The sequence below is a fragment of the Cricetulus griseus genome, chromosome 4 (assembly GCF_003668045.3).
Source record: "Cricetulus griseus strain 17A/GY chromosome 4, alternate assembly CriGri-PICRH-1.0, whole genome shotgun sequence".
In the NCBI taxonomy this organism is placed as follows: domain Eukaryota; kingdom Metazoa; phylum Chordata; class Mammalia; order Rodentia; family Cricetidae; genus Cricetulus; species Cricetulus griseus.
Window position 1 is genome coordinate 88,910,071 of NC_048597.1, and position 26,840 is coordinate 88,936,910.

General features: G+C 44.5%; 1 protein-coding gene and 1 pseudogene across 1 annotated transcript; one reads left to right on the forward strand and one right to left on the reverse strand.

Annotated features, from left to right (window-relative positions):
• Positions 1–10,788: 10,788 nt before the first annotated feature.
• On the reverse strand, positions 10,789–13,480 carry LOC100755579 (CD209 antigen-like protein C). Its single transcript, XM_035443821.1, is given in 8 exon segments — positions 10,789–10,930; positions 11,290–11,402; positions 11,846–11,997; positions 12,240–12,317; positions 12,601–12,663; positions 13,033–13,116; positions 13,227–13,302; positions 13,436–13,480. Coding segments are annotated over 8 exon segments (753 nt in total).
• A 9,664-nt stretch (positions 13,481–23,144) lies between these two features.
• Positions 23,145–24,709, forward strand: LOC100759916 (annotated as a pseudogene).
• Positions 24,710–26,840: the final 2,131 nt, after the last annotated feature.

Genomic DNA, 26,840 nt, shown 5'->3' on the forward strand with positions numbered 1-26,840 from the left:
TAGATTATGTATATTCTTTTATGATTTTTTAAGGTTTATGTTTAATCTACTGAAACAACCCTGTTGATAATTTATTTTTTCATTTCATTAAAATTTATGTATTTATTTAGTAAAAAAAAAACAAAAAAAGACAAAAAACAATCAAACAGGTAAAGGAAATGGTTTAAGACGTGAAAACTATAATGAGGCAATAAAGAAAAATACAAACTGAGAGAATTATGGAAATGGAAAATCTGGCTAAATGATGAGGAGCTACAGATTTTAAGCATAACCAACAAAATACAAGAGCTGGAACAGAGAATCAAAGCTATTGAAGATACCATATAGGAAGTCGATTCTTCTGGAAGAGAACATTAAATCCAACAAATTCTTAACACAAAATATCCAGACAATCTGGGACATCCAGAAAAGAACAAACCTACAAATAACAGGGAGAGAAAAATGAGAAGAAATACAGCTCAAAGGAACAGAAAATATAAACAAAATCATAGAAGAAAACTTTCTCAACTTAAAGAAGAACATACTTATGAAAGTGCAAGAAGCTACCTGTTCTATCATTCCTAGTGCCTCCTGGGCACATATTTTGTGATTTTCCTTGCTTACCAAAAGGGGCTTCCTGCTAACTGTCATGGCTTCCTTAAGCACTTTTGGGTCTCTGTGACCTTGTCCTTCCTCTTTCTCAGTTCCATCCTGCAAGTTTCACAACTTCTTGGTGCAAGCCTTGGCTTCTGTTTGGCTTCTCAACTTCCACTTGGAGCTTATAGAATCCCCCTTCAGTGGAATTTACTTTGTGACCCATCCTCTCTTTCTCTAAAGTTTAGAGTTTATTAAAGCCTCACTCTGTAGCTACAAAAACAAAACAAAACAAAAAAACAAACAAAAAACTGCTCTCCTGCAAAAGCAGCAAGCACTCCTAGTCTCTGAGCCAGGTCTCCAGCCTCTATTGCTGGGTTTTTGAGAAATGTCCATACTGACTTCCCACAGAGGCTGGCACTCCCTTTTGTCCACACCCTTGCCAGCATCTATTGTTATTTGTTTGTTGCTGTTTTGCTTTTGAGTTTGGGTCTCACTATGCAGTCCTGGCTGTTCTGGAACTCTCTATGTAGACCAGGCTGGTCTTGAGTTCACAGAGATCCTCCTGCCTCTGCCACCATGCCCTGCATTATTTGTTTTCTTAATGGTTGCTAAGGAATATGAAGCTTTAAAAAGACCCCTGGTTCTCAAGTCACCTTTCCTGGGTAAGTGTCGCCACCACCTTTTATCAAAGAAGACACAATGCAGAGATCAACCAATTGTGGGGATCCTGGTCCCAGTGGAGACATCTACATCACAGTTCCTGAGTCTATAGCTCAGGGATCATCAGGGAGGGGGGGGGAGATTATAAGATCCATAATACCAGGAAGTCTCTCCTAGAGATGGCTTCATAAACAAGACCAGAGCAATGGCTATATCAGTGGACATGTTAAATGGAATGGGGAATGTTCACAGGGTCCCACCCCTAGGAAAAGAACTACAGGCAAGTAATGACTGCTGGGAGAAAAATTAGCCTCTTCTATGGATGAACCCCTTATTGGTTGTTCAATGTAAAATGGTCAGCTCTGAAACAGTACACACAAATAAACAAAAAAACAGACATGCACCTACATACATATATATGCATGTGACAATAATAAAGAAAAAGAGGCTATCAACTTCAGAGTGTGGGGACATTAGAAGGGTTAGAAAAAGGGTATGTTACGATAAATCTTTCCGCCAAAAGCCCCCAAAAGCCGCCAAACCCCACCGCCACGTGTGCACTTTACGCCAACCGCCCGCCCAAGTTAGGGCCCAAATTAATACACAGAGAGACTTGTATTAGGTACAAAGCTTGGCCAATGACTAGGATTCTTATCTGTTAGCTCAGTCTTAATTATCATAAATCTATATATTTTATAAGACTTATCTTATAGAGGATGCCTTTCACTGGCACCCTCTCTTGCCGGTGGCTCACATTGTGCCACTGGAGGAGGAAGGGGAAAAAGGACACTTCCTGTTTCTCCTTGCTTAAATATGAGTCTCCTTGCTGTGTTACTTCCTGCCTGGATCACCACTTCTCTACTACATTTCCCAGAATCCTCTTTGACTCCTAGTCCCGTCTAACTTGCTGTCTCATTGGCCAAACAAGTACTTTATTCAATAATCAATAAGATGAACATACACAGTACATTCCCCATCATCTCCTCTTTTCTGTCTAAATAAAAAGAAGGATAACTTATCTTTTATAATAACTGAAGAAAACTATAACCATAACTATATGTCTTCAACTCTATCAAAGACCACAGAAGGATAATATATAAACTCAAGAATTGACAGGACATCTCGCTACCTGGACAGTCACCCAAAGTTCCTCTGTAATGTTGGGGCATCCATCTTCAGCCCATAGGCCACAGTGTGTCTGGCACACTTCTCCATTTTAACAGGAACCCTTCAGTACTGTCTTGTTTTGTAAGTTCAACAGTCATTTTCTTGTGGGTCCTGCATGTCCAGTTTATACAGCAACAAGCATTCCAGGCAAGAGCAGTTTCTTGCCCAAATGGCTAATCTTGCCATGTTGAAAGCAAACTCCATAACAAGTTTCTTCGATGCCCATCCTCCTTTCTGACATAATTGGTGTGCCAGGAGCAGTTGAGTCTCACTGCCAAGAAAAATCCTAAACCATTTAAATGCCATATTTCTGTAGGTCTTTGAAAGGTTTGAAGAATACCTAACCATCTCAAATACATCTCTGTAAATCTAGAAAACCTAACTAACCTAATTATAAGTTCTGACTATCGTGGGTGATTATACAACCTTATTTAAACATAATACCTAAACAAGAGGAGACATATACATGTCACAAAATTGACCTTAAATTTGTATCAATAAATGAAAATCCATACCAATGCAAAGTGTTAATTCCTATATCCTATTCCCTTTTTTTCCTTTAAAAAGAGGTTGACTATGCTCATTACTATTTATAAACAACCCCATTTAAATGAACACAAGTATTTATAAACAATATTTGGGGATTTGGGTGTCGTTCTTTCTAAACTGCTTCCTGCTGAGTGGGGGTGATGTTCATGCCATATGGATCATGATAAAACATAGAAACCTGACCAAGTCCTTGTTTTTGTAGTCTGTAAGGCTGTATCGTCTCAGCTTCAGGGGGTCTTGCTTGATCAAACCATATTTGTCTGGAAAGAATCCATAGCCTTTTATTTTCTGTGGAAACACAAATAGAAATTCTTTTTCCAAGTAGCCTGTCCTTAGACTTAAATTTTGAAGTCAAAGCATTTTTAAAATGTATAAGTTGGATTAATTTAGCAGCATTTATAATCAAATGTATTTTAGCAGCAGTAAGTCTTTCCTCGGCAATCAAACAATTTAAAGACAACAATATGGCATAGAATATCCAGATTCTCTGTGTATTTTCCATCTTTATGTGGCTTTTTTATTACTTTATTTTTACTTTCTTTTGTTTCTTTTTTCCCGAGACAGGGTTTCTCTGTGGAAATCCGCCTGCCTCTGCTTCCTTCAGCAAATCCTACCGGCGTGTGCCACCACAACCGGCTACTCTATTAACTCCTGTTATTTTTTCTCTCACAAGCCTACATATATTTTTAAATGCAGTGTAAACCTTTAAAGGTTTTTCTTTATCTGGATTTGTCTTTATCATCTTGGGAGTGCCAAGTCCAAGGCCCAAGAGCGACGAGATGGAGTGAGCCTATGGAAGCTGCTCCAATGTCTCTCAGTGGCCCAACAGGGCAGGCTGTGGCAGCAATTTCCCTCTTTCTCTGGGAACCTTGGGGCATGAGGTCATTCGGCTCACTGACACCATTAGGGTAGCTGAAGGAAGGAAAGAATGGGGGGAGTAATTTAAATCTACTTCAATTTCAATTTTAAAACATAGTCAAATCTTACAAATAAGTCGCTGTAGGGGGTCATAACAGATACAGAGGAAATCCAGAGAATCATCAGGTCATACTTTGAAAACTTATATTCCTCAAAATTTGAAAATCTAAAGGAAATGGACAATTTTCTGGACAGATTTCACTTTCCAAAATTAAATCAACAACAGATAAGCAACTTAAATAGACCTATAAACTCTAATGAAATTGAAGCAGTCATTAGAAGTCTCCCAACCAAAAAAAGCCCAGGGCCAGATGGCTTCAGTGCAGAATTCTACCAGAAATTCAAAGTACAGCTAATACCAATTCTCCTCAAAGTATTCCACACAATAGAAGCAGAAGGGTCATTACCAAACTCTTTTTATGAGGCCACAATAACACTGATACCCAAGCCACACAAAGACACAACTAAAAAAGAGAACTACAGACCAATATCCCTCATGAACATTGACGCAAAAATTCTCAATAAAATATTGGCAAATCGAATCCAAGAACACATCAGAGAAATCATCCATCCCAATCAAGTAGGCTTCATCCCAGTGATGCAAGGATGGTTCAACATATGAAAATCCCTCAATGTAATACACCATATAAACAGACTGAGGAAAAAAATCACGGGATCATCTCACTAGATGCCGAAAAGGCCCTTGACAAAATCCAACATCCTTCATGATAAAGGTCCTGGAGAAATCAGGAATAACAGGAACATACCTCAACATAATAAAAGCAATATACACCAAGCCAATAGCCAACATCAAATTAAATGGAGAGAAACTCAATGCAATTCCTCTAAAATCAGGTACAAGACAAGGCTGTCCACTCTCTCCATACCTCTTCAATATTGTCCTTGAAGTTCTAGCTAGAGCAATAAGACAACAAAAGGAGATCAAGGGAATATAAATCGGAAAGGAAGAAGTCAAACTCTCACTATTTGCAGATGATATGATAGTCTACATAAGTGACCCAAGAAACTCAACCAGGGAACTCCTATAGCTGATAAACACCTTCAGCAAAGTGGCAGAATGCAAGATTAATTCAAAAAAATCCGTAGCCCTACTATATACCGATGACACATTGGTGGAAAAAGAAATCAGAGAAACATCACCCTTTACAATTGCCACAAACAACATATAATACCTTGGAGTAACACTAACCAAAAAAAGTGAAAGACCTGTACCGTAAGAATTTTGAGTCTCTAAAGAAAGAAATTAAAGAAGATACCAGAAAATGGAAAGATCTCCCATGCTCTTGGATAGGTAGGATCAACATAGTAAAAATGGCAATCTTGCCAAAAGCAATCTACAGATTCAATGCAATCCCCATCAAAATCCCAACACATTTCTTCACTGACCTTGAAAGAACAATTCTCAACTTTATATGGAAAAACAAAAGACCCAGGATAGCCAAAACAACCCTGTACAATAAAGGAACTTCTGGAGGCATCACCATCCCTAATTTTAAGCTCTATTACAGAGCTATAGCTTGGTATTGGCACAAAAATAGACAGGTAGACCAATGGAATAGAGTTGAAAACCCTGAAATTAACCCACACACCTACAAACACCTGATTTTTGACAAACAATCCAAATATATACGCTGGAACAAAGAGAGCATCTTCAACAAATGGTGCTGGCATAACTGGATGCAAACATGTAGAAGACTACAGATAGACCCAAGCCTTTCGCCCTGCACAAAACTTAAGTCAAAATGGATAAAAAGACCTCAACATAAACCCAGCCACACTGAGCCTACTAGAAGATAAAGTAGGAAATACCCTTGAATTAATCGGTACAGGAGACCGCTTCCTGAACATAATAACACCAGTAGCGCAGACACTGAGATCAACAATTAATAAATGGGACCTCCTGAAACTGAGAAGCTTCTGTAAGGCAAAGGACATAGTCAGCAAGACAAAACAACAGCCCACAGACTGGGAAAAGATATTCACCAACCCCACATCTAACAGAGGGCTGATCTCCAAAATATACAAAGAACTCAAGAAGCTAGTCTCCAAAACACCAAACAATCCAATTAAAAAATGGGTACAGAACTAAATAGACAATTCTCAATAGAGGAATCTAAAATGGCTGAAAGACACATAAGAAAGTGTTCAACATCCTTAGCCATCAGGGAAATGCAAATCAAAACAACTCTGAGATACCATCTTACTCCTGTCAGAATGGCTAAAATCAAAAATACCAATGACAGTTTATGCTGGAGAGGATGCGGAGAAAGAGGAACACTCCTCCACTGCTGGTGGGAGTGCCAACTTGTACAGCCACTTTGGAAATCAGTATGGCGACTCCTCAAGAAAATGGGAATCAGTCTACAACAAGATCCAGCAATTCCACTCCTAGGCATATACCCAAAATAAACACATTCATACAACAAGGACATCTATTCAACCATGTTCATAGCAGCATTATTTGTAATAGCCAGAAACTGGATGCAGCCTAGATACCCCTCAACTGAAGAATGGATACAGAAAATGTGGTACATTTACACAATGGAGTACTACTCAGCAGAAAAAAAAAAAAAACAATGGAATCTTGAAATTTGCAGGAAAATGTATGGAACTCGAAGAAACCATTCTGAGCGAGGTAACCCAATCACAAAAAGACAAATATGATATGTACTCACTCATATGTGGACCTTCTTTATGATACATAGTAGTGACCGTGCTTTATCAGAGCTGTTTTTAATGATGTTTGATGTTGATGATTGAGAAGCTAATTTAAAAAAAAAAAAATGGTGCCAGGTACCACAAGAGTAACAGAACTGTGCTGTTTTTCTGCGATTTTGTTTTTTACTTTTTTTTTAAATGGAGAGTGCTGGATGTCTCTACCATTTTGTTCAAATGACTGCAGAACCTGGAAAAGCTGTTGCCGCTATTGATGCATAACATACTGCCATTATTGGTCTTTTTATAGAAATAGAAATATATATATATATGTATATATATATTTATAATTTGAATTTTTGGAAACTTTAACTGTGCTGTCAACTTTGGAAAAAAGTATCCCAGTTTACTGTGTTGAGTTGGCATTATACAAAAATTAACAGCCATATTGGTCTAGAAATGTTGAACTTATTTTTTTTCCATTTGTACAGAGGTAACGCACTGTATTAAATATGTAAGGTCTTAAAAAAAAAAAAGAAGGGATTTTGAGAGCCCATCTCTTGTGAAGGGAAGCTCTCTTGACCTGGACACATGGGGTAGGGCCTAGGCCTGGCCCAGGATGATGTGGTAGACTTTGGGGATCCCCTTTTGAGGGCCTTACACTGCCTGGGGAGTAGAGGGGGGATGGCTAGGGGCAGGTGGGATGTTGGGGGGAAGGGGAGGGAGAGGGAGAAGGGATTGACATCTGAAGCAAGCTTGTTCCTAATTTGAACTAATAAAATAAAAAATAAAACATAGTCTAATCAGCTAACAATCTAAGCAACAGAGGAGAGGCTACCTTAAATGTCCTCCCCTGATAATGAGATTGATGACTGACATATATGCCACCTGATAGCCCTCATCCAGCAGCTGGTGGAAGTAGAAGCCGACACCTACAACTTATCACTGAACTGAACTGGAATCCAGCTGCAGAGAAGGAGGAGTGAAGATCAAAGGGGTCCAGACCAGGCTGGTGAAACTCACAGAAACAACTGACCTGAACATCGGGGAACTCTTGCTCCCCAGACTGATAGCTGGAATACCAGCATGGTGCTGATCCAGACCCCAGGAACATGGATTTCATTGAGGAAACCTTGGAAATCTACAGGACCTCCTGTAGTAGTTCAGTACTTATCCTAAGCATAGGCGTGGACTTTGGGAGCCCATTCCACATAGAGGAATACTCCCTGAGCCAAGATACACGGGGGTGGGCCTAGGCCCTATCCCAAAGGATATGATAGACTCTGATGACACCCTATGGAAGGCCTCACCATCCAGGGGGAGCAGAAGGATATGTGATAGGTAGGGTTTTAGTTGGGGGGTGGTGGTAGGGGAGGACAGGAGGGAGAAGGGAACCGGGATTGTCATGTAAAACAATCTTGTTTCTAATTCAAATAAAAAAAATCTGAAAGAAAAAAAAACATAGTCAAAAAAGAAAAGGACTCCAAAGAAAAATACCAAATCATACATTCTCCTTCCCAAAGTCAGTAGAACTTGTTAAGAGGCAATCAGACAAAGAAGCATAAAGCAGATCTAAAGGTTTCCACGAAAATTGAGCTCAAGCTGGTGAGATGGCTCAGTGGGTAACGAGCCTGATATGAGTTCAGTTCCTCGAACTTTCCTGATTAAAAGAGAGAACACAGTCCTAACAATTGTCCTCTGACTGCCACATGCACACAATAAATACAAGAGAAAGAAACAGCAGCAGCAAGAACTAAGTTCACACTACATCTGAAAATCCTGTAATGCGTGTGCTGGCTTGTTTTTATGTCAACTTGACAGAAGCTAGAGTTGTTTGAAAGAAGGGAGCTTCAATTGAGAAAACGTCTTTGTAAGATTGGGCTGCAGGCAAACCTGTAGCACATTTTCTTAACTGGTAATTGATATGAGATGCCCAGCCATGGTGGGTGGGGGCATCCTGGGCTGGTGGTCCTGAGTTCTATAAGAAAGCAGATTGAGCAAGCCAGAAGAAGCAAGGCATTATGTGTAGCAGGTTTTCTTGGACTGCCAGCCCCCAAATCATTACACAAAGAATTATTACTAACTGTGAAAGCTTAGCCTTAGCTTAGGCTTGTTTCTAACTAACTCTGTTAGTTTAATCCATTTCTGTTATTCTATGTTATGCCATGTGGCTCATGGCTGTTACCTCTCCTCCTATACATCCTGCTTGTTCTGTGTCTCCTCATGTCTCCACCTTTCTTCTTCCCAGAGTCCTCTCTGTACCTGTAAGTCCTGCCTCACCTCTTCTTGCCTAGCAATTGGCCATTCAGCTCTTTTTTAAACCAATCAGAAGGCGCCTTGGCAAAGACACAACTTCACAGTGTGAACAAATATTCTGCAACAAGCAAGCACACCCCTCCATGGCTTCTGCATCAGTTTCTGCCTCCAGGTTCCTGCCCTGACTGTCCACTGTGACTGTCACCTAGACATGTAAAACAGATTGAACCCTTTTTTCCCCAAGTCGCTTTTGGTCATGGTCTTTATGACAGCAATAAAAACCCTAACTAAGACATGTGCCTAGGACACAACTTTAGGAAATTCGTGTAGTAAGAAAGTAATCGGGAATGGGTGGGGCTGGAGAGATGGCTCAGCAGTTAAGGGCAAATATTGCTCTCTAAGATGAGCCCAGTTCTGCTTGTAGGACAGCTTACAGTGTCCTGTAATACCAACTCTAGTGGATCTAGCTTCCCTTTCTGACCTCCACAGGACATGTACATGCGGCATACACTCACAAACAATCATAACAATAAGACAAATCTTTTTGTTACAAATTGGGAATTTGGGCTGGGGAAATGGCTCAGTGGTTGCTCTTCCAGGGGACCCAGGTTCCTTTTCCAGAACCCACATGGCAGCTCACAACTGTCCATAACTCCAGTTCCAGGGGATCTGACACCCTCATACAGACAAACATGCAGGCCAGAAAGAAAAGGTTCATAAGAACACTCTGCCACAACAGTAATCAAGAGTAAAACACTTATGTCAACAATTAATAATAATCCAACAAGTATATTAAAGGTTCATACCCAGGTGAGGTAAAACAGGAATTCATGCAGGGAACCAGTGAGGTAGGAGGTGCTCAGGCCATCAGGCAAGTGCAGAGGGAGGGAGTGGTCCCTGATCAGGGAGGTCCTTGTCTCAGGGACAGGCTCTCTCTTTGCTTCCTAGGACAGTGAGGAAAGCCAGGCAGTCATGAGGAGGTCAGAGGCAGCAGAGCAAGCACAACGCTTTTCATGATGTCGGGCGCCACCCAGAGGACTGAGGGAGAATTTTCCTCTGAGATGCTAAAAACTCCCTTAGGTTTCAAGACACTAGGGGGAGGCTGAGCCTTTGTCATCACAAAGGAAAGGAGCCTTCCTGGCTGGGGAGACAGCAGGCTCTGGAGACAGTTTTCATAGCTTTCATGAGGAGAGGTGCTGTGCAGGGATGGTGGGGTGTCCTCCTTCCCATGGCCTGTAGTGCCAGAGGGACTGAGAGGCTCAAGGTGAAAGAGACAAGGTGATTATGAATGAATATGAATGCACTCAGCAGGTGTATAGTACCAACACAAATTAAAAATGAAAAAAAAAAACAAAAAACTGATTCTTCCAGGTGTGGAGCTTCATGCTTTTCACCTCACTGTTCAGGAGGCAGAGGCAGGTAGATCTCTGTGAGTTCAAGGATGACCTGATTCAGAGGCACAAGAAACTCTGTCACAAAAGAGAGATAGACATAGAGAGAGAGAGAGAGAGAGAGAGAGAGAGAGAGAGAGAGAGAGAGAGAGAGAGAAGAAAAAAGAAAAAGAAGGGAAAAAAGAAAAAGGAAAAAAAAGGCTTCACAACCCAAAGGTACTGTAGACACAGGTATCCTAGTTAATATCAAACATTTCAAAGCTTTACTAATAAAGATGGTGTCCAGGAATAGAGAATCCACATGTGAATTTCTGTTCATTTTTTTATTTTAGTTCTGGGGGTGAAACCCAGAAACCTGCTCCTGCTAGACAAGCTGTGTGTCATTGAGCTATACCCCAACCCACTCATGCGTGACTCTCCTGGGGGTCATGGGCTGAGAAGGGCAACTGAGATCACCCACAGAAGAAGAGGGAAACATTGCAGGCCAGGGTGTCTCAGGGACTCTCTTGGGATCCCAAAGTGGGGATGAAGAAGGCGGCAGGAACTAAAGCAGAGTGCCCCAAGTTGCCTGCATGCCTAGGAGAAGCACAGATGCTCAGTGACCAGGGCAGGGAGCCGAGGGCTGCTCACAGACCCAGAAGTTTTCTTCAGTGCACTTATTATCATTCCAGTCATCCATGAACAGCTCCACGCAGTCCTCATCCTCATCATTGTTGGGCTCCCCTTTTTTCCAGAAGCTGCAAATGTGGTCAGCCATCAGAGCAATCCTGCCCAGACCCTGCCCCAAAAGCCCCAAAGAAGACCTGGACAGGGTCTTCCATGGGAAAAGACCAAGAACCAGCTGGGCAGTGGGAGTGCATGGAAGAGCTATAGGAAAATGTGGGTTTTAACCTGGCCACCATGAGAGTCAGCCAAGCCAAACAAAAATGAGGACTCTGGATTTTGGACTTAAGGGAGGAGTGGGGGATGCCCAGGTGATATGGGGCTGCAGTTATTATGCCCTCTGCATGTTTTCAACACTGAAGGTTGTGTTTAGAGTGAGGGCCATCGCACTGCCAGCTACTTGCTGAGCCTTGGATTCTGAGTGGTCGGTCACCTGAGCTGGAGGGGGGTGTCATCCACCCAATGCCAGAAACCTTCATGTCTGTGGTCACTGAGGCCGATCCAAGAGCGCCGGTTCTTCCTCATATTCCAGTATTTCATGAATCTCTGAATGGATGCGGCAGTCAGGATAAAGGTGTGTGATGCCATCCTCCATCCTTCATCCTCAGTCCCACCCTTCCCTGCCTCCCACACAAGTTCTTTCTGCACTCAAGCCTAGTGTGCTTAGTCGAGTTGTGTGGACTGGCATGTGAATGCATGCCATGCATACAGGTCAAAGTGCATGCATGTGGAAATATGTTCACTTATATCTCAGCTCATAGGTGTGTCCCAAGAGGGCCACACAATGTCTCGAAGCTTCTCTGACTCCCTTCAGACTTAACCCCCTCTCATGTGTTCCTCCCCTACAGGACCTCCCCACTCCACTGTGCTTCCTCCTACAGGCAGCCCCCCCCCACAAGACTGCATCTCCTCCATGTCCCACAGCCTCCCATCTGGAATCCAATCCCTAGGACAAAGTAAGATGGAAGGACTTCTTTGGGCCCACTCACCTGCTCTTCAATACTGTTGACAATCACCAAGTGAGCTCCAAGAGCCTGGCAGGCGGAGGCTGAGGCTTCCCAGCTGCCCAGAGTCCTGGAGAAGAGGTAGCAGCTTCCCTGGAAGAGCTCCCAGTACCAGGGGCAGGGCCGGCACAGGCCAGCTGCAGTGCACACAGTGCAGTGGGGGTGCGTGAGCTCAGGGCCTGGGTTCTCTTCTCCCCTCTGCCTTGAACCCTGGAGCCCAGGGTTGGGTTTCTATTTCAGCTACCAACTCGGTGGTCTCAAAACCCAGACCACAGTCCCCGTGCTCTATCCTGCCCACCTCAGAGGAAGCCCCAGAAGTTGGAGCCAACCCCTCTGCTGAGCCCTCAGCTCCCTCCTAACTCAGGCCCTGGAGCCTCACCCAGTGAGGCATTGATCTGAGTCAGCTGATGCTGGATCTGCTCCAAGCTGGAGTGTGTCTGCTCATGAGGAACAGCATCTACAAGAAGAGGTTTGCAACAATTAAGCACCAACTGTGTGCCTGATGCAGAGCTGGACCCACAAAATCACTGTTGGTGGTCACAGTGACCCCAGGAGCCAATGTCACAGGCTAGAACACTGAACCTCAGACCCCATTAGTCCCAACACTGCCAGGACACAGGACCTCACACAGGTCCATGGCCTCCCACATCCTGTCACACACCCAGCATGCCTGTGCCCATGCTCGCCCACCTCACACAGCCTCAGAGTCCTCTCCCACTCAGAGCTCAGTTATCCCTCACCCAAGCTGGAGCTCCCCTGCTGATCCAGAGTCTGTCCCTGGGGGTATCCACGAATCCTGGAAACTACAAGAGAGAAGAGCACAGCCACACCCTCCATGAGCACTGATGCTACCTGGCTGTGCCAAGTTCAGCTCCAAGTTCAGCTCTGAGTCCCATTTCAGAGAGGAACAGTCAGCTGCCCCTGGTCACAGATGAAACGAGGGACGTGAAGCTTAGATGTCCCAGCTCTGATGAATTTGGGGGCTGGATCATACCAGAAGGAAAATCTAAAAGTTCAGTTCATGTCCCATACTAGATTTCTTGTGTAACAAGTGCAAAAATAAAATAGTAAACAAAATAAGAAACAGACAAAACCTCACAAAAACAAAACAAAAAACAACCTAAAAGGGTTCTGAATCCCAGTCTCCCTTCCCCAGCCCTGCCCTGTCTGACCTTGAACCAGGATGGCCAACTTCAGCACAAAGAGGGCCAGAGAGATGAGGAGCAGAAGAAGCCAGGGGACTCGGGTCAGACATTCTGCAGGATGGGCAGATAGGCAGAGCTGAGGTCCCAGGAGCAGATCCTGCCCTGCTGTGTTCATTCTTCAGAGGACCCCTGACACCTGTACCCCTGAATCACCCCAGTACATGGCATGCTCTTGCAGCTGGGAATGAGACCCTGGGGGTTGCTCTCAGCAAATCCCTTGCCTCCAAATGTGACTTCCTCTGCATGGGACAGAACACAGCAGCTGACCTCCAAAGCTCAGCCACCTCCCTCACCCCCAAGCTGGAGGCCAGGCCCATATCACCCTGGATCCTGGACCCAGCTCCCCTGAGAGCACCCAGAGGTGCCCAGCCTCACCATGGTTCTTTGGCCGCTGGGGCTCTGGCTCTCCTGCCATTTTCTGTTTCCTCACTCCCCGATGTCCACCTCCTCTCTACCCTGGGATTTATATAACCCATGGCCCTCTGGATCACCCCCTGTGAGGTCCATTCTTCTCTGACTCAGGAGGAAAAAAAAGGGAACAGGATGGGGACATCCTCACCCCGGAAAAGTGTGGGGAGAGAAGCATTGCTTGACACAGCTGGAAGCGAAGGTGCTGGGGCAGGGGCTGGAGCTCGCTGCATATCTTAGTAACAAGAGCTTGCGGCAGTCGGTGACCGTACATGTGCAGGCAGGAGTGGAGAGCAATGAATAGATGCTTGCTTGTGGTCAGCTCATTTTCTCCTTTTCACCCAGTCTGGGATTCCTTGTCTAGGGAATGGTGCTGCCCACAGTGCTTTCCTACCTCAACTAATCAAGCTAAATTCTCCCTAGACTTGTCCAGAAGCCTGTCCCTGGGGTGATCCTAACCTCTGTCAAGCTATCCCTCTTCTTTTCACACGCAGTATAGGGACCTGAACCATCTCCAAAGAGCTTTTGTGAGTTGTCACCCATGCTGTGGTGAGCTTTGGTGATGCAGCTGTCTTTGAGTCATTTCTGCTCCTGTGAGTAATGCCTCACCCATATTTCAAAGGTAATGCCAATAAAACCTACTGGTTCACAAGGTGGACTTTGGTGGTACCCTTACTTTGGACTGTCATCGGTTTCCTATCTAAAGTCACTTGTTCACATCTTCCCCAGGAATAGTATCTCAAAACTGTTCCACCATATGATCTGTGTGGTGCTGGAACTGGAGATCAGGGTTTGGCATGCTAGACAAACACTCTGCAAACTGAACTGCATCTTCAGCCATCCCCAAACCTGCCATTTTCTTGTTTGTTTTTGGAACAGGGTCTTCTGTAGCTCAGTTTCAACTGAACTTGTGTTTGTACACCAGAAAGACCTTGAACTCCTGATCCCCGCCTTGGTTTCTGAGTGGTGGGATCACAAGCATGTGCCACTGCAGCCAGAAAGTCTGCTAAGTCTTAGCTAGTTGCCTGGCAATGCCATGATTGGTAAAGAAGATGGTAATAGATTGATTGGCTCCCATTAAAACTGATACGGCAACATCCGAACCCGGCAAAGCAACATCATCAAGTGGGGACTGCGGATAGACAACTAGGTCCCAAAGCCAGGATCCTCACAAGCAGAATTAGTGCCCTCATAAAAAAAAAAAAAAAAAAAAAAAAACCCTACAACCTTTTACCAAAATGGAACCAAAGTGGAACAGGAAGCTGCTGCCTCTCCCCAAACTGAAGCCAACACAAAAAAACCCTGAAACTAAGAGCCAGCAACAGGGCTGGAGAGACGGCTCAGTCAGTAAAGTGTTCGCTATGCAAGTGTGAGGACCTAAGTTCAATTCCAGGAATACCGGTCGAGCCTATAACCCCAGCACTGTAGAGTGGGAGGGTAGAGAAAAGGATGCCTGGGGCATAACAGGGTTTGGTAGCCATCCAGTCTAGTCCAGTCTAGCTGAACTGATAAGCCTCTCAGGTTCAAAAAAAAAAAAAAAAAAAAAAGTGAGGGCCAGTGAAACAGCTCAGTGGGTAAAGGTGCTTGCTGCCAAGACTGACAACCTGAGTCTGGTCCTGGGCATTGAGCTTCTAGGAATTGAGGCCCACAGGCTGACAGGAAGTTCTGTATGGCCAGATAGAGAACAGAAAGAGTATGTTCAGCCTGTTCGTCATCGAGTTTACTGAGCTTCCTCACAGAGCATAGGTGAGAGGTGTAGGTGTTCTTCCTCATCCCAAAAGCCCTTACTCAGCATGACTCCCTCTTGCCTGGCCTATGTATTCCAGCCTCTCCTCCAGGCCACCTGCGGTTGAGGCAGAGGTGCCTTCAGCTGGTGGAAGGGAGCAGCTGGGTACTCAAGGGTGACCGTCTGTGACCCTCTCCATGGGGTGTGGGGGTGGGGGTAAACAGTCAGCAAACCCAGCTGGGATGATCCTTTTGCAAGAGGGCTGCACTGAACTCCCCAATGTGGCAGTGGCTTGGCTCAGAGGACACGTGCCTGAACAACTTGCCAGAGGGTATTGTCTTAATCAAAACAGAACTTGGGGCTGTAGGATAGCGAAGCAGGGAAATGCCAAGCCTGACAACTTGAGTCCGATTCCTGGAACCCAAGCGGTGGAAACAAAGATCTGACTTTTCCCCTGTCTTCCACATGCATGCCATGGAACACAAATACATATATAAATGTAATTTTAAAAATATTTTTGCCAGGCAGTGGTGGTGTATTCCTTTTATCCCAGCCCTCAGAAGGCAGAGGAAAGCAGATCTCTGTGAGTTCGAGACCAACCTGGTCTACAAAGTGAGTTCCAGGACAACCAGAACTACACGGAGAACCCTTGCCCCCCCCCCAAAAAAATTTTTTTTTCATGCTTTTAACTAAATAAGCTGACTTCTCTTGAGAAAACATGGTGATGGAAAAGTAGTGAAAGAAACAAAAAAAAAAAAATGCCAGCCAGCCCAATTATATTTTCTATCATAGAAAAAAATAGCTTAGATGAACTTTGGTTTTGTGGGTAGCATGTACATGTCACGTGCAACGTGTGCAAGTCAGAGGACAACTTGCAGAAGTAGACTCTCTCCTTATAATTTGTAGGTCCTAGGGATTGAACTCCATCAGGCTTGGCAGCAAGCACCTTTACCCTCTGAACTAATTTGATGGTGCCTTTTTGTACTTTTTTCTCTGAATTGAGTAAAACAAACAGCAGTGGACTCATAACAGTCCCCTTGTTGTGAACTGTCTAAAACAGGGAAAGTACCTTCACCTGCGGAGCCATCTAGCCAGCCCCTAGATGAACTTTATAAAGAGGAGGTTCGGTGGTTTATAAACATGAGATTTAATGAAAGAAGCCAAGCACCAAAGACCACATCCTGTGAAAAAACAAAACAGGCCAGAGGGCACACTTTGTTTTTCTGCTGAGCCCAGTTGGAATGCAGGTGCCCCAGTCTGCTCTAGGGAGCTGCTTCAGCAGTGTAAATTAGACGATTTAACCCACAGCTCTGCCTGGATGACTGAATCTTCAAGGAAAGCCTCCTTGGTTTAGCTGCCTTTCCCAATGCTGGGATAAAATACCCTGTCAAAGGCAATGCAAGAGAAAAGGGGCAGGGAGAGGGATGCATGGCAGCTGGGACCACCTTGCACCCACAGCCAGGACTCTGAGAGGACGATGCTGGCTCTCAGCTTGCTTTCTCCTTAAGTTGAGGATGTCTGCGGCCCAGGTAAGATAGTTCTTCCCACCTGCATTAACCTAATCTAGCTAATCCTTCACAGGTGTGCCCAGGGCTGTCTCCTAGGTGATTCTAGGTCCAGTCATGTTGACACTGTTAACTATCACATACACTCCCCGACCCAGGGACACTGCAATGCCAGGCCACCTTGTTTGTCTTATTTGAGCCTCAGTGTCCCCATTCACCCAGGATGCTCTGACCCTCCACCCACCCCCGTACGCTGCTATCTAAGTCCACATAGAGCCTCTATCACAGTCATAGTTTTCTTCGTATTTGTGATTTCTATCCCTAGGAGAGCAGATGGAGCTGCTGGCAACCACACATCCTGCTGGTCTCAGCTGCTTGGAAAGCAGCAAAGAAAGCTGATAACTCTGGGAGCTTCCCACGTTCAAAGCTCAGAGCTGTCAAACAAAGGGAGCTATGGTTTACCTTCTTGCAATTTTTAAAATTACATTTATTTGCTTACTCTGTACGTGTGCTACTGCAAGCACATGGAGGCCAAAGGATAACCTAGGTGCGTCCATTTTCCTTACTCCTTACTCCTTGTATGACCCGGAATCCTCAGGTCATCAGGTTTGGCAGCAAGCCCCCTTGCCCACGGAGACATCTCAGAGACCCATTAGCACTTTTTATCTGAATTGAATAAAACAAACTTCAATAGCATAATCCCTTTGGTGTAAATTGCCCAGAATACGAAAATCAAGAGAGACAGAAAATAGGTTTCATTTTCTGAGCCCTGGAAGTAGGCAGTAATGATGTGTGAGAGTTAAGTGGATTTGGGTTTTCTTTGGGGGAGATGAGAAATATTCTGCAAATAGATAGTTGCTATTTGTGTGACAGCAGGAATGTTCTAGCATTACTGGATTTTATCCTATCAGTGACTGAAATACTGAATGCCAGGATGTCTGCAAGATGGTTCAGTAGTTTAGGCACTTGCCACCAAGCATGACAGTCCAAGTTTGATCTCCAGACCCACATGGTGAAAGGAGAGAACTGCCTCCCACAAGTTGTCCTTTGACTGCCACATGTTTACAGTGCAAGCATGTACACACTCGAGCACACGAGCGCATGCACACATACACACAATTAATCTGTGAGTGTAATTAAAAAAAAATAACTGGATGGGGGGCTAAAGAGATAGCTAGTTATAGCAATTGCTACTTTTCCAAAGGAAACAAGTTTGGTTCCCTGCACCCACATTGTGTGACTCACAATCACATGTAACTCCAGCTTTACGGGATCTGATGCCCTCTTCTGATTCTTGCGAGCACACATACATAAATACACACACACACACACACACACACACACACACACACACACACACACACACACGAACACACACTAAGTAAATAAATAAATATTTTTTAAGGAAGAGGAGCACACATGTGGTGGGAAAAAACTCAGTTTCTGGCTCATTTCTAAGAGGACACGTACATGGCACTGATAACGGGGGCGTCTTAGTAGAAACATGTTTGGAAGGGCTTTCAGATAGGATTTGTGACTGCATTTGGTACTTTGGGGAAGGGTTCTATTCTATGCCATTTGAAAGAGAGATGTGTGCTCGAAACCCTAATAAATCATATAGCTTGTCTTGGGGTTCAGTTGCTGTGATAAACACCATGAACAAAAGCAAGTTGAGGAGGGAAGGGATTGTTTCAGTTTACAGCTTGCAGTCCATCATCCAGGGAAGGCAGGGCAGGAACTAACAGGAAACTGACACAGAAGCTGTGGAGAAGGCCAGTTTACCACCTTACTCCCCACCTTGTGTTCAGCCTGCTTTCTTTAATACTTGCCCAGGGGCGGCACCACCCACAACAGGCTGGGCCCTCCCACATCAATCATCAACCAAGAAAATGCCCCACAGGCTTGCTGACAGTTCAATCCTATAAAGGCATTTTCTCCATTAAAATTCCTTCTTCCCAGATGAACCTGGCTCGTTTCAAGTTGACAGAAAAAGTAGCCAGCACATAGCTGGAGGAAAACGAATCTGGGACTGCAACTGCCACAGGAATGCCATTCTGGCCTCCCCTCCACTCTACGGTCTATGTGATCTCTACCAAATGGATTCACGGAGCATAGTGCAAACAACAGTGGTTCATCATGAACCACTCTCATGGGATGTGTTCTAGTTTGTTTTCTGTTGATATCTTAAAATACTGTGACCAAAAGAAGCTAGGAGAGGAATGGGGTTTATTTGGCTTACACTTCCAGGTTACCGTCCTCCAATCACTGAGGGAAGTCAAGGCAGGAATTCAAGTGGGCCCTAGAAGCAGAAACCTTGGAGGAAAGCTACGGATGTGCAGCCCAAGCTCGCCTGCCTTCCCAGGTTCAGAGCTGCCCACAGTGGAAGGGGCCTTCCCGGAGCAGTCATCCAACAAGACAATCTCCCATGTGCCAGTCTGACAGAGGAGGCTCTTTAACTGAGGTTCAAACTAGGTGGCTCAAACTAACCAACACGGCGTGTTAGATGTGAGGCTGTGGGCTGACTGGGCCAGGCCCACCTTTCCCACAGCTGCTATAGAGGAAGTGGTAAGTCTGTTGCCGGGAGCCTGTCTGTGAATCTCTAACCCCATAGCAGACTCCCCAAGTGACAGGGCTTCAAGAGAATTCCAGAAGTTGTTTTCTGTAGTGACATATCATTTATGGTTTATTAAAGCTTTCCTGAGGACACAGAAAGCAAAGCCAGCCACACTAGTTAAAAGTATGAAAAAAATGTTTTTCGAGTTGTTTTCCTGTCCAGGTGATTGGCAGGCCAGGTGGAGGCAATGGTATACCTGGGAAACAGACCTGCCTGGGGGAGAGTATCTTGATTGTGTTCATGGATGTGGGACAACCTGACCTCACTGTGGCTGGCACCATTGGCTCAGCAGAGGATTCTGGACTACATAAAGTAGAGATGGAGCTGAGTCCTGGCATACTCGCATTCTGTGTCCTCACTGGTGTGACTGCAAGCAGCTGCATCAAGCTCCTGCTGCTTTGACTTCTCCACCATGATGGACTGAACTTTGAACTCAGAGCCAGAATGAGCCCTTTATCCCTTAAGTTGCCTTCGCCAAAGTGTTTATCACAGTACAGGAAAGGAAACTGCAACACTATGTCTTCATTCTTTACCAAAAAACTTCCTGCTATTTCATAATGTTTCTGGAGGTTCAAAGAGTCATGTCTTCACCCAGGGCCAGAGGTTAAATTCAGACCCTAGCCTCTTGACTCTTCAGAGTCCCATAGTTTCACTTCCTTGATTTTCATACTGTGGGTTAAGGAAGAGGTCCATCTTCAGTGATGGTCAAGGCTTCCCTTTCTCCTTTTCCTTTTCTTCTGATACAAGGTCTCGTGTATCCCAGGCTAGCTTCTTACACTCTGTGTAGTGGAGATTGACCTTGAACTCCTGATCCTCCTGCCTCCACAGTCTTGAGTGCGAGAATGACAGGTTTATGCAGTGCTGGGGACAAGTACTTCACCAGCTGAGCCACACCCCCAGCCCTCCATCTGACACTTCTAATATGGGTATGTTAGCATTCTTGATGGGACATTCCCAGTGGAGCTCTGTCACTTTTTCATTCTTTCTTCTTTCTGTCCCCTCATACTGAATCTCCTCCGTTAACCTACTGTGTTAGTTTCTCAGGTATTTGTCACAATGAAGTGTAAATCTCTGAAACTGTAAGCTAGCCCTAATTAAGTGTTTTCATTTATAAGAGTTGCTATGCTCATGGTGTCTCTTCACAGCAATAGAGACCCTAACTAAGATCCCATCCCCTAGAAGAGACTAAAAGTCCAATTTATGTTGTTCATAAAATCACTGGAGCATGGGCAAACTCCCAGTGGCCAACCCCTTAGAGAAAAGTGAGGCCTCACCCCCACTCTTACCCTCACCCTCACCCCCACTCTTGCCCTCACCCTCACCCCCACCAGTAGCTCTCCTTTATCACGATTTTTAAGAGTTCTCTTTGATGGCTTCATGTCTAGGTTGCTACATTTTGGAGGAGGAGGGATTGTCACAGAAGCCTATGTCTCTCTTTCTCAGCTGTGAGTCTACAGTCATCGGTAACACTGAAGAAGGAGCTTCCCTGTCCTTCACAGTCAGCAGGAGCACAGATCATGGACTTCCACATGATATCTGGTGACAGCATGGACTATGGACATCCACCTGGCCTCTGGCATCAGCACATGTTCAGAGACCTCAGCATGGTCTCCAGTGGCTGTACAGGCAATGGACACCAACAGGGTCCTCTAAGGCAGCAGCCCAGACCACAGACATCTGCATGGCTTTGGGTGGTAACACAGGATTCAGACATCAACTCACTCCCCTGGCTGAAGCAGCACCATGGTCCCCAACACGACAGTTGGTGACAGCACAGAACATGGACCCCAACATATCCCCTGGTGGCAGCACAGCCCATGGACATCAACAAGGCTCCAGGTGGCAGCACGGACTGTGAATAAGCATATCGCCTTCAGTGGTAACAGTCTGGTCAGGTTTTGATGTCAACCTGACAGTCACTATCAGGAACTCACATCCCTAGTTGTGTCTTCTGATTAAAAATATGACTAAATAAGACCAGTGGAGATTTGATGGCATGAGATAAGATCCGACAAGAGTTTTGGACAGACTAAGATAGCAGAGAGCTGTATTAGTCTAGATCAGTGGTTCTCAACCTGTGAGCTGTGATCCCCACAGGGGCTGCAGATCAGATATTTCCATTATGATTCATAACAGTAACAAAATTACAGTTATGAAGTAGCAACAAAGTAAATTATGTGGTTACCATAACATGAGGAGCTCTATTAAAAATTTGAAGCATTAGGAAGGTTTAGAACCACTGTTCTAAAGAATAACAGAGGCTCGAGAAACAGGGGTAAGTTTTATTTAACCTTCTGTATGTTTTCAAGGTTAAACCTAAAGCAAGTAACTAAAAACAAGTAAAGTTTATTTAAAATCAAATTTGCTTAACAGATAGCCTTCAAAAACTCTTCAGAGATCTGTTGAATATGGCATTTAAAGTGTTAATCAAAAAAGCTTCCTGTGTTAAATTAAAAAAAAAAAAAAAATGCTGGCTCCTAGTGGCAGCCCTAATCTCCTCCAAAGAGGATGACTCCACCAGGATTGTGGTCACACTAACCACTGGAAGAAACTGCCCCAGCTCACCTGCCTCCCGGACCCAGCCCAGACTGTGGACAATCAGGACACTGAGAACTGACCACCCCTCTTTGCCTCACCAAGGTAGGCCAGCCTCTCAAGTTCCTCACCCACAGGAAAATCTCTGCGATCTTTTGGGTCTGGCAATCAAAGGCTGATGCTGCCCTGTATGGCAGAGAGTTAATGCTGTCCTATGTGACTGCTGGAGACCGAAGCCTCTCTGCCTCTGTGGAGATTGCCAAGATTGCCAAGTAGGAGCCTATGGTAATCAACCAGGTAGTGGGTAAGAGTCTGTCATTTTATTGATACTGAGATCATTTGGTTATCTTCCTGCTCAGATGTATCCTTCCCAGATGTCTGGTGTTGATAGCTAATTGCAGCTTTATCATTTTAGGAGCAGCTGCCTGGTCAATGCATTTCATATATGAAAATCAGACCTTGCATTTTCTGTTGCTATTAGGTCTCCTGGTGAGAAAGACAAACTCACCAAACAGGTTTCCATGAAGCTTTTACTATTCCTCTATTTAAAAGAACTTGCTTTGCAATGACTGCTCTCATGTCTTGTGGTAAATGACTTAATGGGAAAAGGGTTAAGGATTATGTAAGTTGTAAAGGTCTGAGAAAACAATTAAAATTAATAATGAAACTTAAAGACTATATGGTGTTAAGACTTAAAAGGTTCAGAGTTTTAACATATTAATCAATAGGGTTCTGATAAGCTCTTTATCTGGCCCTGGTAAAGCACTGGTTTTTACTATGATTCAAAGCATGGGTCTACTGCTTTTATCTATAATGTGGATTTCTGTATAGATTACAAACAGTGGTAATGCTAGTATTTCTAAAACTTTTATCTCTTTTTGTAGACTTTTACCATGTAAGCTTCCTGGCCCCACCTGTCAATCAACAGCCTACGCTTCCCCACCTACTGCTTATTCCTGAGGGGGGAGTTATAAATGTAAGATTTTCCTTTAAGTTCCTAAGCATCACAGTACCCTCAGTTTGTCTGTGCCTGCTGACTACGGTTGGCCCCTGCATTGATATAGAAATGAATACTTTACATTGGTGTGGATTTTCATTTATTGATACAAATTTAAGGTCAATTTGTTATAGGTATATTTTTCGTCTTGTTTAGGTATTGTGTTTATTCAGCTCATTTAAAAATGTAATGTATAGGGGCAGGAGGTGGGCCTGGTTTGTTGGGGTGTGTGAGTGTCTATGTATGTGTGTCTGGAGGTACTGAGGGGTATGTGGGGGCGAAGCACAACCGGCCATGGCAGCAGCAGAGGAAGAAGACAGCCCGAAGGGCCAAACAGGGAGTGGAGAGGGGCTACCTTCGAATGTAATATATGTCTGGAGATGGCTCTCAAAGCTGTGGTCAGAGTGTGTGGCCACCTGTATTGTTGGCCCTGTCTTCATCAGTGGCTGGAGACACGGCCAGACAGACAAGAGCGCCCCGTATGTAAAGCTGGCATCAGCAGGGAGACAGTTGTCTTGAAGGGCCAAACACTGCAAGTGAGGTGGATGAGGGGGCCAGAAGCTCCAGGATCCCAGATTGCAAACTCCACCCCGAGAGAGTTGTGGAGAAAGAGATAAATGGTTCCCTTGTGGTAATGAAAGGATGGTTAAGAAACATCAGAAAAGATGGCTAATAAAGAAATGACTCTAGTTCTACAACATGGAACTGAGAGCTCTCTAAAGATGACAAGATGCCTGTGTTTGAGCTTTATCACCGCTGGGTTGCTAGGAGTTTCCAGGTCCACGCTCCCCCACTCAGGCCAAACCTCATGGGTTAAGGCTGAGACATGCCGGGTCACGACAAAATGGCGCCTGATCAGGGACCTGAGAATGGGGGAAGAAGCCATGGACACCACGAAGAAACAGACAAGACAGAGGCTTGGACACTTCGAAGAGATAGTCGTTGCGGGCGAACTGGTTGGAGAAGAAACACGCCCAGGAAAAAGAAGAAAGAAGTGGCCGAATGTGAGCCCTCATCCAGTGGCTGATGGAAGCAGAGACAGACATCCTCAGATATACACTGAACTGAACTCTGGAACTTAGTTGAAGAGAGGGAGGAATGAAGACTGAAGGGGTCGGTACCAGGTTGGAGAAACCCACAGAAACAGCTGGCCTGAACAAGGGGGAGCACATCGACCCCAGATGCTGTCAGGGAGGCCAGTACAGGACTGATCCAGACCCCTGAACATGGATGTCAATGAGGAGGCCTCTGCACTCCAGGGAGCCCCTGGTAGTGGATTAGTATTTTCCCCTGGAGTAAGAAGGGACTTTTTGAGAGCCCATCCCACGTGAAGGGATATACTCCTGCCCTGGACACATGGGGAAGGGCCCAGGCCTAGCCCAGGATGATGTGGTGGACTTTTCAGAGCCCCGGTTGAAGGCCCTACACTGCCTGGGGAGTGGAGAGTGGATGGGGTTGGGGGTAGGTCGGGGGTGGGAGAGGAGGGATGGGAGTGAGGGGAGGGAGAAGGGATCGACTTGTGAAACAAGCTTGTTCCTAATTTGAACTAATAAAAAAATAATAAAAAAAAAGAAAAGAAAAAGAAAATTCCACGCCGCCACCCTCAGGGCCAGTGACCATCTCCGGAGAGCAGAGAGGGCTTCCAGCCGTTAGGTGAAACGGGTTGGTGGGGCTTTCACTTCTCATTTGGTGTTGGTGCTTTTCCCTTTGGTTTTTTTACCACCGTGTTCAATGTCCACGAGCCTTTCCGAAGGGGTGCAGGTGTGGATCTGGGACAGGGTCACCAGGTCTCCAGCAGGCAAGATTCCCTCTTCCTGTTTCTCAACATCTTCTCCTTTATCCGGCTGCCCAGTATTTGAGCTGTGTCTCCCCCTGCTCACCTATAGCTAGAGGAGAATCAGTATTGGGGATACCTGCTGGCTCCTCCTTGCTTTTGGACCACCTTCAGTCCCATGACCTATGTCTGATAGCTAAGGCCTCCTTCAGGAGGTCGTGGGAAAGAGTGACCAGCAACCAGTCTGCCTTGGATGGGATTCCTGCTGCTCTGTGCTGCTGGCCCAGTAGCACAGTCATTCCTTGCCATGAAGGAGGACAGACTAAAGACAGGTGCCCAGTTCTCCTTTGCACCATCTTTTGCTTTCCTGCCCCCCAGATTTCTTGATTAGATGTTTAAAGATGGCCTTTTCCCGATTCCTCCACTTGTTGATTTAATTTTCTCCTCACTGTCTAATATGAGTTCTGATTCTAAATGTCTCCTTTGCATCCCTCGCTACCTCCTTTATTACAAATTCAATAAAAATGAAATATAAGAAATGTATAATTAAATACAGATTATAGCCAGGCATTGGTGGCGCACTCCTTTAATCCCAGCACTTGGGAGGCAGAGGCAGGCGGATCGCTGTGAGTTCGAGACCAGCCTGGTCTCCAGAGCGAGTGCCAGGATAGGCTCCAAAGCTACACAGAGAAACCCTGTCTCAAAAAAACAAAAAAAACAAACAAACAAAAAAACCAAAAAAAAAAAAAATACAGATTATAGACAGTCACCTGTAATAATCAAAACTTATGCTAGGTTTTTTAGATAAAGATACATTTCAAATGGATAGGCATTCTTCAAAACCTCTCAAAGACCTACAGAATATGGCATTTAAAATGTTTTATTAGAGTTTTTCATGACAGTGAGACACAACTGCTCCTGGCAATACCAATTGCTTCATAGAGCAAGATGAGCATTGAAGAAACTTGGTATGGAACTTGTCTTCAACATGGTAGACAGAAATAGCCATTTTGGCAAGAAACAGCTCTTGCCTAGACTGTTTGACTGTATGCTGTGTAAACTGAGCATGAAGGACCCATAGGAAAGTGACTGCTTAACTTGCCAAAACAAGATGGGACAGTCCTGAAGGGTTCCTACTTCATGGAAGAGTCTGCCAGACATTCCACAGGGCACACACACACACACACACACACACACACACACACACACACACACACACACACACACACACACGACTAACAAACTGTCAATACAGGACGACAGTTTAAAATTTCCTGCTTCACTGAGAAGTCTGCCAGACACACTATGGCCTACAGACTAAAGATGGATGCTCCAACATTACATAGGAACTTTGGGTGACTGTCCAGGCAGCAAGATGTCTCTGTAAATTCTAGAGTTTATATATTATCCTTTTGTGGTCTTTGATGGAGTTGAGGACAATTATGGTTATGGTTTATGATAAAAGATAGTTACATATAAAACTTTAGACTCACAAAGATAGGATAGATGATAGAATATTTCCTTTAAATTTTGCCAAATGTTAATGGACTAGATCTTGTTAACTATAATTCTTGCTTGATAGATGTTTTGTTATATATATTTTTTCTATGTTAAAGTTAAAAACCTTTCTTTTTATTTGGACAGAAAAGAGGAGATGATGGGGGGTGTCCTCCTGTATATATGTTTCTCTTATTGGTTGATGAATAAAACACTGATTGGCCAATAGCCAGGGAGGAAGGATAGGAGGGGTAGCAGATGAGGAGAATGTGGGGGAGAGGCAGAGAGAAGCCACCAGAAAGAGACTCCATGCCAAAGGAATAACATGCCAGATTACGGGTAAGACACAACCTCATGGCAATACATTGATTAATAGAAATGGGTTAATAATTAAGAGAGAGCTAGCCAATAAGAAGCCTAAGCCATTGGCCAACAGTTTAATAATTAATATGTCTCTGTGTGTTTATTTGGGGCTAATTGGCTGCAGGACCAGGCAGAACAGAAACTTACGGCTACACTGCATCATTAGTGCTTTAACCAGATATATAAATTCCCACTTAAGAGCTATTAAGATGATGGTAATTAAGTCTCAGTATGAATAGGTACCCACCACAAAATCAAGGATTTGACTCAGGGTACAACTCAAGGGGGCAATGTTGGGTGATATTTTGTTTGTATTCTGACAAATAAAGCTTACTTGGAGTCAGAGGACAGAGCTA